The 14,944-nt window shown below is 41.5% G+C and overlaps 1 protein-coding gene and 1 long non-coding RNA gene across 4 annotated transcripts in view; one reads left to right on the top strand and one right to left on the bottom strand.

Moving 5' to 3' along the window:
• Window positions 1-5,265, bottom strand: part of GTF2B (general transcription factor IIB) — a 38,389-nt gene extending 33,124 nt beyond the window's left edge. The window contains 2 exon segments of one of the 2 annotated variants that reach the window (NM_001132703.1): window positions 949-1,055; window positions 5,182-5,265. In NM_001132703.1, coding sequence (NP_001126175.1) covers window positions 949-1,055; window positions 5,182-5,198 — 124 coding nt within the window. In that variant the 5' untranslated portion in view covers window positions 5,199-5,265. 2 annotated transcript variants of the gene reach the window in all.
• Window positions 5,266-6,029: 764 nt separating this feature from the next.
• On the top strand, window positions 6,030-11,771 carry LOC134759417 (uncharacterized). 2 transcript variants are annotated; one of them, XR_010135503.1, is made up of 2 exons: window positions 6,030-7,480; window positions 8,720-9,101. It is a non-coding gene; the product is annotated as an uncharacterized LOC134759417 (long non-coding RNA). The 2 variants fall into 2 exon arrangements; XR_010135504.1 differs by lacking the exon at window positions 8,720-9,101 and adding an exon at window positions 11,360-11,771 and having other exon boundaries at window positions 6,567-7,480.
• Window positions 11,772-14,944: the final 3,173 nt, after the last annotated feature.

The raw sequence follows: 14,944 nt of genomic DNA, 5'->3' as shown, positions 1-14,944 counted from the left end.
TAATTCAAACTGCTAAATATTACCCCTATTCTCAGATGCTGCAACTCCACCACAAGAATAATTTTTGAACAGACTATCTGTGGTCTAAAGTTCTGCTGCTTATCTAGATTAGTGTGCAAGTAGGAACAAGGTAAACTTTAAGTGTTATTTTTGGCAATAATTTTATACTAGATATTCATCAATAGATGATTCTGTATAGAAGTTATAATAAATCTTCTTTTTGACCAAAAGGCTTTAGGTGGGACTCAAAAATCATGTTTATCTACTTCCCGATGTATAAAAAAGCCACAAAAGTTTGATTATATTTATTCATTATTTAATATGCATGAGTGTCAGCCCATCTCCCCAGTCCTCTACCAAATATTTCAGACTAAGGACTTACGAAATTACTGGGGCCTTTTCATTTCTTCTGGATTAGCTCCCACCCCACATTATAAAAATATACATTTGGATATACAATAAAATATATCTCTGAATAATTTTACTCGTTTCTGTTTCCTAATTTTTTTTTTTTTGCAAAAAACAAATTATTTGTTGGGGAAGAAAATCAAAAATGTGTTCATTAAATGATAGTTTGGAAACTATGCAAAAGTGAAGGACCCTAAACATTCATTTTTTTTTTTGAGACGGAGTCTTGTTCTGTTGCCCGGGCTGGAGTGCAATGGCGCGATCTCGGCTCACTGCAGACCTCCGCCTCCTGGGTTCAAGCCATTCTCCTACCTCAGCCTCCCGAGCAGTTGGGATTACAGGCGCTCACTACTACGCCCGGCTAGTTTTTGTATTTTCAGTAGAGATGGGGTTTCTTCATGTTGGTCAGGCTGGTCTCGAACTCCTGACCTCAGGTGATCCTCCCGCCTTGGCCTCCCAAAGTGCTGGAATTACAGGCGTGAGCCACCACGCTTGGCCTCCTGAACAGTAATTTAAATTAAAACCATAATAACAACTCACCTACAACCAAGCCACATTCAGGACAGATCATATCACCGGCTCTGTAGTCCTCCACTAAAATCGCATCTGGATGGTTTGGACATGTGACTCTTGGAAGAGCATCCAAACTAAAAGAAAAAAGTTGTATTTTTACATCTTCCCAACCAACATGTATCAAATTAATCTTCTGGGATGGGGGATGGGGAGACAAAGATTGTGAACATTTTTTCGTACATACGACTGTAACACATATAAGCTAGATTTTCAAAGTAAACATCCCAGTTAGGTTATTTTAAATTCCAGCTAGTAACTGGCAAGTAGTTTCCACTGGAATTCTTATTTTATTGTGGAAGGCTTTCAAAACATAAATAGAAAATAATTGTTTCTTCTCTTAATATGTACGCCAGTAAGACTTTTAGAAATGTTGATTAGTGTAGTAATGACTAGTTACCATAATAACCTGCAGCATTAACATTACCATCCAGTTTGTGCTCTTTGCCACTTATTTCTCTAGTCAGAGAACAATTTCTCTCTGTATTTTTCTACTTGTTAAGTACTTTAGTAACACATTTAAATAGTACACTGAACCCAGTAAGTATAGAAATGAGGGATGGTAGAAGTTGCTCTGCCGAACTTAAGACTTGATGATTTCTTTTAGTCCAGAATTGAGTTACTGAATTTATCATTCAAGAAACTGTTTCAAAAGCTACTTGTTAATTTACCTGTGATATTAATAATTAGCTCAATTTATTCTGAACAACAAAGCAGTTTGCAGAAGACACATTCATCTTTTTTTGACACATTAATCTTAAATGATCTGACAGAATCAGCTGTAAAAGCAACAAAGATTTGATCATTATTTCAGGGGGTATGACCTCACAATCATAAATTCTTGGTATCACAGGAAATAAGGCCCTTTTAAAAATCATTTGAAATACAATAAATGGTTAGGTTATGGACATCAGATACATGTAAAAGACAAAATCAACTGTTCTTATAGTATGTAAATAGTATTTGCGGTTTGGGGTAAAGTTTCTCATGCTAGCAAATACAATTCAGAATGTTAACTCTCAACTCAGAAGGTGGTATCTACGGGAAAACTGATAAAATAATCCATATTCCCCCCTAAACTTATCTAGTCAGCTTAACTAGAACATGTCTTGAATCTTCTCATTGGGAACACGGGGGGATGAGTATTACTTCATATTTGTGCTTATTCCATAAATTCCTCTGAAGAAAGTATTTTAATAAATTATGACAAATAAAATTAACCAGTTGATATAAATTATGAAAAACCATGTTGAAATAAAGGGAAATGTTAGTAGAGTAACAGTAATTACAAATTAGTAAAAGAGGAGGCCATGTGCAACACAGTGCTAAGAACTAATATCTCTGCAGTACTAAAAAGTAGATAGAAAACTATAGTTTGTGTAATGATACAGAAACATCTCAAAGACATGAAGAGTGAAGAATAAGGTAGAAAACCTATACGAAGCTGAAAAGTATGAACTAGCCATACACCATAACATGGATGAACCTCAAAATACTAACAGAATCTAGACAGAATACATATGCCATTTATACCAACTTTAAAGCGGGCAAAACGAATTGATGGTGTTACAAATCAGGATGTGGTTTTCTCAAGGGAGGGGGAATGACTGAGGACAGAGACTTTGCTAGTGTCTTAGCTAGTGCTAGTGGTATCTCATTTCCTTACCTGGGTAGTAGCTATATGTATGTGCTCACTTTGTAACTGAGCTGCCCACTTTTAAAATCTGTGCTAACTTCATTAAAAAAAGGTAAAAGCAAGGTAGTGAATGGAGTTTAAATTAGGTCACTTTTGTGGGGGAAGAGAGGTTAGAACTATTCGTATACATTTGTTAAAGCATAAACACTATGAAAACACCAAGAGACTAGTAATTATGGCTGATCCAGGGAGACTTAGATGGCTGGGAGCTAGGAAAGGAGAGAGACTACTTTTCAAGGTTTTAGTCTATTGCAGTTTTGCTTTTGGACCATTTGTATGTGTTACCTATCAAAATAAAAGTATGCTAAATTAGTAAACTTAATGAAATTACCCACAATACAAAAGAGGAACCATACAAATGGGGTGGTGGAGGTGGTAACAGAGAGAAACAATGGGGAGGAATAGAGAAACCACCACCACTGACATTAAAACGATTTGAGACTATTAAAGTACCAGATAATCCCAAACTCCATTTTATAGCTATCATTTATTGGGCATGGACTGTATTACTTGTGTTATACATTTATTATTGTCAATCTCCACAACAATCCTGCAAGAAAGGCACTATTTCACATTTAAAAGATTATGCTCAGAGAATGATTTGCCTGAAGTCATGGAACTATTAAGTGGCAGAGCTTACATTTGAACTCAACATTTGTACTCTTCTGTGAGGACACCAGCCAGTTTCATGGCCTAGTAACAATACATCTTCCTGAGGGAAAAACATGCAAAAGGCAGAAATATTACATTTAAGCTGGGCGCAGTGGCTCATACCTGTTACCGCAGCACTTTGGTAGGCCAAAGCGGGAGGACTGCTTGGGCCCAGGAGTTCGGGACCAGCCTGGACAATGTAACTAGGCTTTGTCTCCACAAAAATAAAAATTAATAAAATTTAAAAATAAAAAAATTAGCCAGGCACGGTGGCATGCACCTATGGTCCCAGCTACTCAGGAGGCTGAGGTGGGAGGATCACTTGAACTGGGGAGGTCATGGCTGCAGTGAGCCATGATCGTGCCACCTGCACTTCAGCCCAGGCCTGTTCCATAAAATAAAAAATACTGCATTTAACTTTCTTTGTTGTCACTGATAGAAAAACTTGAGCAATAACTGCTATGATACATAAATTGCACATATCTAGAAAAGAATTTAAGACTTAAAAAGCCATGATACAATTAAAAAAAAAAAAAAAAAAGCCATGGTAGAATTTAAGTCGTATTTGAGTGATCTGAGGAGCCCAAGTTTTCCATTTACCTACAAGGAGGCCTTACCTGACAGAATACCACCCAGATAGAATGACTGAGAATCCAATCCAAGAATCAGAATCAGTAAACAAGAGTGTCACTGGCTTTATGAGTTCTGTTCAAACAGTATATTAGCTAAAGCTGCCTCCCACCCCAAATTCTTTTTTTCTAATCATAAAATGTAAGTCTTGGCAGTTACCAGAAAAGGCTATTTTGTAAAAATGGCTTTCACTGTGAAATTAACCAATTCCACAGATGATAGCAGGGTCAGAAAAATAGTGCCAGAGTTCCAGAAGCCGTAGAATTAATTTGATACTTTCAACACAGCATTAGTTAACCAAAGGCCAGGTGTGGATAACAAGAAACAGGTTCTCTTAGACTCTACACTCTAACACTCCCTTTGGAAAAGTCAACATTGGCATGACTCAGTTTACACTTATGCAAAAATACTAATGTCTACCTCACAGTGGTAATGAGAGACATAATTAGGGTCTGCAAGCATTTTTCAGGTCACAAGATTAAAGGCTGTTTCTGAGGATACTGCATGCATTTCCTGTAGATATGAGTACACTACATTCTTAAATATATACTAAAAAGCGACCTCCCAGCACATATAACTAATTTTCTTTGGCAAGATTTTCTTCAGAAGTACACAGGCAACGATATTTGTAAACAAATCCTTTAGCAGGGAACTAATCAACTCTTCCGATGGCTCTAGCTTCCACTTCCGAGGCCCGCTGTGATGGTAACCAACCAGGTTCCATCTGGCTTACCAATGCTGACGTTCCCAACTTCCTAGCTGTCAGATCGATAGGAAACCGAAACTGTTTCCCGTTCCTTTGAAAAGGAGAAATTACGGACCCTCGGGTTGTTTGGGCCGTAGAGGAAAAACACAAGCGGCGGGGGGGGGGGGGGGGGGGAGGGGGGGAGGAGGGAGGGGGGGAGGAAGAGAAAATAAAGGGAGATTGAAATATTCGGAAAAGATATGAGGGCAAGGACTGGGGACACAGAAGCCCACCAGGACCCACATAGAGTGATGTCTACATAAGACTCCAAGGCAATAACGTCAACAGCTTGGTAACCCCTGCGACACCCTGACAGTCCTGCCGTCTGGAAGTGCCTTTGTCCCGGTCCGTCGGTCAGTCCCGCCGCTTCTCTCCCATACCCTTAGGCGCTCAGCCCTACGAGGCTGCCCGGAGGCCTCCTAAAAGCCGGCGGCGCTCGCGCCCGCCCCTCAGCTCGCCGGGCTCGGCGGGACATACTAACCGGCTGGTAGACGCCATCTTCACGGCGACTGCGGTGCCTGCAACCAGACACAACAGATACGCCAAAAACAGGAAGCGAATGCGGCGAAGAGACGCGCAGAGATGAGTTTTTATAGACGACTCACCCACGCAGTCGTAACAGAGCAGGGCTACGGGTCGGGAGAAAGGCCAAGAACAGTGAGACACCATACGTCACGTGCTTTGCGATTTCTTACGTTCTTACTCCGTTTCTGTAATTTGCTATGTTGCTAAGCGAGTCGACGTAACTACCTAGGAAAAGTCTCATGGGAACCCTGCAAAGGGGCTACAACAGAGCTACTCTCAATCTGACAGTTAAAACACGAACAAAACCGTGGCTTCGTAGTGGTGCCAAAGCCTGCATCCCTAATAGTCTAACCACCCCTTCCTCTCCCACCTTCTCACGGCCACCACCTACCCCCCCAGCCCCCCACCCCGCGTCAGGCACTCCCATTTGAGCCAGTTCTTACGTGCCCCAAGGGTGATTCTTTCTAAGGAATTTGAAATAAAAAGAGAAATTCACTTAGGTCATCCAGAACAGGTGTCTGTTTAGGATCTGTCATCAGCTAGCGTGTTGTCTTCTTAGACACATCCTTTAAACAGGTTATGTAGGTTTATATAGGTTATAGTATCTTGCCTTGCATACCCTTTTAGAATTGGCAGGAGATGAAACAAAACTACGTGAGACCAATGTGTACACAAGAGGCACGACGATATGGGCCATGCTCTGATCTTTTTTTTATGGCCTTTGTAAATTTGGCTGATAGCTACATATAGAAAACTTGGCAGAACATCTAGATAATGCAAAATATCCCTAGATTTATTAATTAGCCAAACTAACGTCAAAATAGTAATACCACTACTACTAACAACAATAATAGTTGCTGATGGAGAGTATTCAGGTTCTTGGCGTTTTGAACAAAGAAGTGGATAAAACGCACAAAGTAAGGAAAGAATGAAGCAATAAAGGCAGAGATTTATTGAAAACGAAAGGCCAAGACCGATTAGAGCATAAGAGCTCAAGAATCCCTTTGTAGAATTTTCTGGGGTTTAAATACCCTCTAGAGGTTTCCCATTGGTTACATGGTGTACCCCCTATGTAAATGAAGTAGCGGCTCCACTATCAGTCTGATTGGTTGTGGAAAACAACCAATCAGAGGCTAAAGTGAAGTTACAAAGTTACACTCCTATGCAAACGTCTGATTGGTTGCAGAAAGCAACGAATCAGAGATACTGTCAATTTCACATCTGCCACACGGCGAAAGTGTGTGTGTGTGTGTGGTTGTGTAGTGGGGAGGGGGTTGCAAAGGGAGTAACATCTGGTTCTTTTGTTACTTAGGTGTAGAAAGTTGGGGTTTTCCTTTTTTTTTTTTTTTTTTTTTTGAGACGGAGTCTTGCTGTGTCGCTCAGGCTTGAGTGCAGTGGCGCGATCTGGGCTCACTGCAAGCTCCGCCTCCCAGGTTCACGCCATTCTCCTGCCTCAGCCTCCGGAGTAGCTGGGACTGCAGGCGCCTGCCACCACGCCCGGCTAATTTTGTTTTTGTATCTTTAGTAGAGACGGGGTTTCACCCTGTTAGCCAGGATGGTCTTGATCTCCTGATCTCGTCATCCGCCCGCCTCGGCCTCCCAAAGTGCTGGGATTACAGGCCTGAGCCACCACGCCCGGCCGGGGTTTTACATTTGATTTAGTTCTAGGAAATCAGTGTGAATCTGCCTTAGGTTCCCTGCCTCCAGACCATATTCTCCTGCGGCAACGCTTTGCTGAGAACTATTCTTGAAAATACGGGGATTGGTATTTTCATGGTGGTTTTCATGGAGCTGAGAACTAAGAAGATAATGACTGCTTCCTTCATTTGGGGATGGGATTTAAATGTAATGGAGCATTCATTGTTTTCTTGAGAAGGTGGGAGATACTAGTTCCTTAGAAAGAAAAAGGGGTGCGAGAGGCAGGATTTTAGGAACTCAAATCTAGGTGGGAACCGGGAAGCATGATTTCTTTTTTCTTTCCCAACCCCAATCTTCTGTTTTGTAATTCTGTAATTTTAAAAACTTGACTGTACTCTTGTGGGTTTTTTTTCCTCCCTCAATATTTGGGAAAGTTTGAAAAATGCCAGCCCTTTTCAGCTGTGTCAAGTGCAACCAGGAAAGGGCTTGGGGGTGCTGCACCTCAGTCCAGTAGAGGTTTCATGGTAAAGCATCTTGGCTTGGAGGAAGAGGAGGAATAAGACAACTGTGCATCTCTTGAGGATCCAGAACGTGGACCTGCGCCTAGTGGATTCATGGTAGGCATTCAATAATGTTTGTTGAAGGAAGAAATTGAAACCCTAGAAAAGGGAGGCAGCACTACTGGTTAAATTAACTCCTGCCCCACCTGGAGAGTCTCTTGTCTGTCATAAACAAGACATAAGAATTTCTTTTGTATTAAAATAGAAGGCACCTTAGGTAAGCCATTCATTTTCTTTTGTTAGTACAGCACTGGCAATTTACAAACCATTTTAATCAACATAATCCCATTTAATATTTATTATTGATCTTGAGGTTAAAATACACACACACACACACATACACACACACACACACACACACAGAGCTGGGGTTTTATCACTTGGGAATCAATAACCTAACTAGCATTCACCAAAACTTCTGTTTTGTATAATAATTATTTAAATTAATTATGTAAATTAAAATAATTTAAAGCAATGGTTTAAATTAATTCATCTTTTTAACTTAGAAAGTTATTCAAAAGGTTTATATCACTACTGTGAAATCTCAAGTTGATGTGCTATAGTTCATTTTAAGTATAAAATGTTTTACATGACTAATAAATGACTTAAAAATGCTTGTGACCCACCTGGCATCGTGAATCATGCCTGTAATCCCAGCACGTTGGGAGGCCAAGGCAGGTGGATCACCTGAGGTCAGGAGTTCGAGACCAGCCTGGCCAACATGGTGAAACCCCATCTCTCCCAAAAATACAGAAATTAGCCAGGTGTGGCGGCACACACCTGTAGTCCTAGCTACTCGGGAGGCTAGGCAGGAGAATCACTTGAACCCAGGAGGTGGAGGTTGCAGTGAACCAAGATTGCACTACTGCACTGCAGCCTGGGTGTCAGAGTGAGACTCCATCTCAAAAAAACAAAAATGCTTGTGACCTAGCTGGATTTCTTTTTTAAAAATCAACTTTATTGAGATATAATTACATAGAGTGAAATTCACCTGTTTAAAATTTAATGATTTTTGGCAACTGAGTTGTACAACCATCCCCGCAATCCTGTTTTAGCACATTTCCATCATCCCAATACGATCTTTTATGCCCATTTACATTATATGCCTATCCCATTTCCAGCCCCATGACCCACTAATCTACTCTCTGTCTCTATAGATTTGCCTTTCTTGGGCTTTTCGTATAAATGGAATCATATGATATGTCGTCTTTTGTGTCTGGATTATTTTACCTGTCATAATGCTTTAGAGTTTCATTAGATTTACCTCATGGTTTCACTTTTGAAAACATTTTTCAGTGTCTGGATGGTGACGTTGGAGAAGATGGCAATTCCCCAACTTAAGCAAGGCTTCAGAAATATTTGTTTGGAAATTAAAAGACATATTCTGTTGGACTAGGAAGAACAGAGGATTTGATGGAATGTATGACCAGACCAGATCCTACTAGACTCTTTTGGAGACAGAAAAAGATGCCTAGGATATTAGACAAGCCTCATGTGCCTGGTGGCTACAAGACCATATGTATTGTTCCTAAAAATGTGAAGGTTTTTTAAATTTTTCAGATTTTAAAATTGTTTGAGAATGTTCAGACACAAAAATGGGACAGAATAATGAGAATAATATTATAAATCCCCATCATACCCATCATCCTGATTAAACAATTATCAAGATGTTGACACATTTGTTTCGTGTATCCTTCTCTTTACTTCTCCGTTTGCTGAATTATTTTAAAACAAAGCTTATCTATTACCTGAACCCATATATACATTTATGTACATCTCTTAAAAATACCGACTTTTAAACCTTTTTTACATAGCAATATAATACTTACCAAGTCACCAGTGATATCTTAACATCCAAGTTTTCAGCTGGAGCTGGTCCTGGGCCTGCTTCTTGGTTTGGTTTCACCAAGCAAAAGAGTAAGGCCCTGCTGAAGCCGAGGCAGTGCAATAGGGTCTGGAAGCCAAATTTCACACTTCCAATATGCAGAAATATCCCTCACCCCTACTTGCCCCTCCACAGTATTATGAGGGTACCTGCATTGCAGTGCATAGAGGCGAAGGGACTGGGAGGCTGGTGGAGCATCATAGAAATTGGAGAACAATGTACATTGCTCATCATTTGGAAGTTGGCTTTATTATGTCTGCATCTAAGTTTTTCTTTTTCTTTTTTTTCTGAGTGGAATAGATCTCTGACATGGAGGTTTTGCAGTACAGGTGTCCAACCTGTATTCTTAAAAATAGGGCAGCTACACTTTTCTATTTTTAAGAATAATACATTCCTCACACGCCTAATGCTGTGTAGTAGAAGCTTGGTGGGAGGGAACCAGAGAGTGAAAAAAAGAGGGTCCCTGGAGAAGCTACAAGAAATAGTTCAGTTCTTTGAAGTAGGCTCCATCCAGGTCTTTATGCATCAGGCCTCTGCCAGGCACCTCACATTTTATCTTATCTACTTCTTGGTTATCTTGTCAGGCAAGTATTATTATTATTTTGCTTCTAAAGGCTTAGAGAGGTCAAGTAGGTAAATTTCCCAGGGTCACACAATTAGTTAGTGATGTAGGTAGAATTCACAGCCAGAAACGACTGATTCTAAAGTTTTCCTGCTTATGGCTGCCCATGGTGGCTCACTCCTGTAGTCTAGTCCCAGCACTTCGGGAGGCCAAGGAGGGAGGATCATTTCAGCCCAGGAGTTTAAGACCAGGCTGGCTAACATAAAGAAACCCCATCTCTACAAAAAATATAAAAATTAGCCCGGTGTGGTGGCACGTCCCTGTAGTCCTGGCTACTTGGGAGGCTGAGGTGGGAGGATCACCTGAGTTCAAGGAAGTTGAGGCTGCAGTGAGCTGAGATCATGCCACTGCACTTCAGCCTGGGCACAAAGTGAAACTCTGTCTAAATAAAATAAAATAGGCCGGGCACAGTGGCTCACGCCTGTAATCCCAGCACTTTGGGAGGCCAAGGTGGGCGGATCACAAGGTCAGGAGTTTGAGACCAGCCTGGCCAATATGGTGAAACCCCATCTCTACTAAAAGTACAAACATTAGCTGAGCGTGGTGGTGCACACCTGTAGTCCCAGCTACTAGGAAGGCTGAGGGAGGAGAATCACTTGAACTCGGGAGGCAGAGGTTGCAGTGAGCTGAGATCGCACCACTGCACTCCAGCCTGGGTGACAGAGCAAGACTCCGTCTCAAAATAAATAAATAAAATAAAACAAAATAAAATTTTCCTGCGTCTATGCATGCATACCGTATAACTGTGATTGCAAGACTATATTTTAAGGCCCAAATTACTGTGCTGTGGAAAATACAGATTATACTTGTAGAAGTATTTACCATCTTTTTGATTTTTAAATAAGGGCTATAAAATTGTATTTAAATTTAGGTAGAAGTAGTAATCAAAATTAATAATCATGATATTAAGAGTAGTAGCTATCATTCATATAGTATTTATTTATGTGCCAGGTACTACTTTAAGACTTTGCATATATTAACTCATTCAGTCTTTCCAACAACTTTATAAATTGAGTACCATTATTGTCCCCACTTCACAGATGGAGAAAGTGAGGTATAGAATGGTTAAGGAACTAGCCCGAATTACATAGCTAGTAAATGGCAGAGCTGGGATTGCAGCCCTGACAAATTGGCACCAGAATCCATGTAGTATATCTCCTAATAGCAATACAATGTGCAGAAATATAGATACACAGATTTTAAGATCAAGAAATACATTCCACAAGAAGTGTAACTGCAGCAATCATGTGGACTTGATTTTATGCGGCAGCTGTGATCCAAAATATTCTAGGCAGTTGTCTGCACAAGGACACTTGTGTTTGTCGGATCATGTGCTCCCTAAACTGAAATGTGCTTGGCTCATATCCCATTGCTAAATGTACTTGCATGTGTGATCCTGAATTTAACTGTTGTATTTGTTTCTTTACAGATTTATTTGAAACTCTGGTGTGATGGTTAATACTGAGTGTCAACTTGATTGGATTGAAGCATGCCAAACTATTGATCCTGGGTGTGTCTGTGAGGGTGTCGCCAAAGGAGATTAACATTTAAGTCAGGGGGCTGGGGAAGACAGACCCACCCTTAATTTGGTGGTCACAATCTAGTCAGCTGCCAGCAAATATAAAGCAGGCATTAAAACCTGAAAAGGCGAGACTGGCCTAGCCTCCCTGCCTCCATCTTTCTCCGGTGCTGGATGCTTCCTGCTGTCAAACATCAGACTCCAAGTTCTTCAGTTTTGACGTTCGGTTTGGCTCTCCCTGCTCCTCAAGCTTGCAGTCAGCCTATTGTGGGACCTTCTGATCATCTTAAGTTAATACTTAATAAACTCCTATATACATACATATAGTTTGTGTGTGTGTGTGTGTGTGTGTGTGTATATATATATATATATATATATATATATATATATATATAAAATAGTTAGTTAGTTCTGTCCCTCTAGGGAACTCTGACTAATACAGATTTTAGTACCAGGAATGGTTCTAGAGGAACAGAATATTAGAGATGGAGTTCTTTCATTGGTTTTTGGGTTTCTGGAGTTGGCTGCTTAATATGATTACGCCCAAAAATGCTAAGGACTCTACTTCTAATAGTGTGGAGAACACTGACAGTCCTTGGTGTGAACTGTTTAGAGAGTTATGCGAAATAAATGCATTTGACACTCCGGATTCACTGCTCATGAGAGGCAAGGAGTTTAGTGACTCTATACATAATACTTTTGACCATATATGGAGAACCAAGGAACATAATGAAGCTGGTTGGTTGCTCCTAAGTTCAGTGGACAAGGTGATGAAAGAAAATGATGAACTTAGGAATTCTGTCTCCTGGCTTCAGAAGCAGATACTGAGCCTCAAATCTGCTAAGATTGCCCTGAATGAGAGTCTTGTTTTTTTTGAGATGGAGTCTTGCTCTGTCGCCCAGGCTGGAGTGCACTAGTGCGATCTCAGCTCACTGCAACCTCCGCTTCCCGGGTTCAAGCGGTTCTCCTGCCTCAGCCTCCTGAGTAGCTGGGATTATAGGCATGCACCACAATGCCCGGCTAATTTTTGTATTTTTAGTAGAGATGGGGTTTCACCATGTTGGTCAAGCTGGTCTTGAACTCCTGACCTTGTGATCCACCTGCCTCAGCCTCCCTAAGTGCTAGGATTACAGGTGTGAGCCACCATGCCCAGCCTGAGTAAGAGTCATGTCCTGTAAAGAAAGAGTTGAAATTGTGGAAAAACAGACACAAGCTCTTATGTGAGTGACTGACATGCAATGAAAGGTGCATGCACAGCCTCACCAGGTGTCTACTATTAAAGTGAGATTGATTGGAAAATAATGAGACCCTGCAACTTGGAATGGGGATGTGTGGGAGGACCCTGATGAAGCTGAGGACACTGAGTTTGTAAACTCTGATGAACCTTGTTTGCCAGAAGAATCAGCTTTTCCATCCCCAGTAGTGGCAACATCCCCTCCCTGACCCATGCTGCCATCAGCCTTTCCACCTTTGTCTGAGTAGATGAACCCTGTGCTGCCTGATGTTACAGTGATGGCCTCTCCTGAGGCAGTTGCCAGGCAAAAAAAAATGTTGATTCTCCTCAGGAGCCACCCCCAACACCCCTGTTTGCTTCTAGACCTGTAACTAGACTAAAGTCCTGGTGGGCCCCTAGAGGTGAGGTTCAGAGTGTGAACCATGAGGTGGTGTGCTATACTCGAAAAGAACTGCTTGAGTTTTCTAATTTATATAAACAGAAATCTGGAGAACAGGCATGGGAATGAATATTAAGGGTATGGGATAATGGTGGAAGAAACATAGAGTTGGATCAGGCTGAATTGATTGATTTGGGCCCACTATATAGGGACTCTACATTTCATGTTGCAGCTCAGGGAGTTAAAAAAGGTTCTAATGGTTTATTTGCTTGGTTAGCTGAAAGATGGATTAGAAGATGGCCCACGGTGAGTGAGCTGGAAATGCCTGATCTCCCTTGGTTTAATGTAGAGGAAGGGACCCCAAGGCTTAGGGAGATTGGGATGGTGGAGTGGACTAGTCACTTTAGATCCACTCTTCCCAGCTGGGAGGGTCCAGAAGATGTACCCTTAGACCAATGCTTTGCAAAATAGATTTGTGAGGGCAGCACCTGCATCTTTGAAGAGCCCTGTAATTGCTCTTCTCTGTATGTCAGATCTAACAGTGGGAACTGCAGGCACCCAAATAAAAATTTAAATACAATGGGAATAATTGGATCCCAAGGTGGTAGGAACCAAGTGGTGGCACTCAACTGTCAAAGGCAAGGTGGGTGTAGCTACTCTAACGGACAGCAGAGACAAAGCAGCAATAAGAATAGTCTGACTCGTGAAGAGCTCTGGCATTGGCTAATTAATCATGGTGTTCCAAGAAGTGAAATTGTTAGGAAGCCTACTGCATCCTACTTAATTTATATAAGTAGAAAACTTTCAGGTCAAATGGACTGAAGACTAATTTGAATGATAAAAGCAGAGAATCACAGCACCTCAATCAATTTCCAGACTTGAGCCAGTTTACAGACCCAGAACCCCTTGAAGGAAGGGGAGGCCGGGTCCTCTTGAGGAAGGACCCCACTACATTACTGACAACTTATGCAGTGAATCTTTCTCCCACCCTTCCCTAAGGAGACCTCCAGCCTTTTACCAGGGTAATTGTGCCCTGGGGAAAGGGAAATGATCAGACATTTTGGGGACTACTGGACACTGGCTCTAAGAGCTGACATTGATTCCAGAGGACCCAAAACATCACATGTGGTTCTCCAGTTAAAGTAGGGGCTTCTAGAGGTCAGTTAATTAATGGAGTTTTAGCTCATGTGTGACTTACAATGGGTCCCTGGACTCATCCTGTGGTCATTTCCCCTGTGCCAGAATGGATAATTGGCATAGACAGACTTAGCAGCTAGCAGAACCTCCGCATTGGATCACTGACTGGTAGGGTGAGGGCTATTAAGTGGGAAAGGCCAAATAGAAGCCATTAGAGCTGCCTCTACCTAGAAAAATAGTAAATCAAAAACAATGTTGCATCCCTGGAGGGGCTGCGGAGATTAGTACCACCATCAAGGACTTGAAAGATGCAGGGGTGGTGATTCCCACCATAGCCCCATTCCACTCTCACATTTGGCCTGTGCAGAAGATGGATGGATCTTAGAGAATGACAGTGGATTATTGTAAGTTTAACCAAGCGGTGACTTCAATTGCAGCTGCTGTACCAGATGTGGTTTTGTTGCTTGAGCAAATTAACATATCTCCTGGTACCTGGTATGCAGTCATTAACTTGGCAAATGCCTTTTTCTCCATTCCTGTCCAAAAGGTTCACCAGAAGCAATTTGCCTTCAGCTGGCAAGGCCAGCAGTATACCTTTACTGTCCTACCTCAGGGGTACATCAACTCTCTAGCTTTGTGTCAGAATCTTATTCGAAGAGACCTTGATCGCTTTTTGCTTCTGTAATATATCACACTAGTCCATTATGTTGATGGCATTATGCTGATTGGATCCAAGGAGCAAGAA

The sequence above is a fragment of the Pongo abelii genome, chromosome 1 (genome assembly GCF_028885655.2).
Source record: "Pongo abelii isolate AG06213 chromosome 1, NHGRI_mPonAbe1-v2.0_pri, whole genome shotgun sequence".
NCBI classification, from domain to species: Eukaryota; Metazoa; Chordata; class Mammalia; order Primates; family Hominidae; genus Pongo; species Pongo abelii.
The sequence above is the reverse complement of the archived record's forward strand: the minus strand, read 5'-3'. Positions and strand labels throughout refer to the sequence as shown.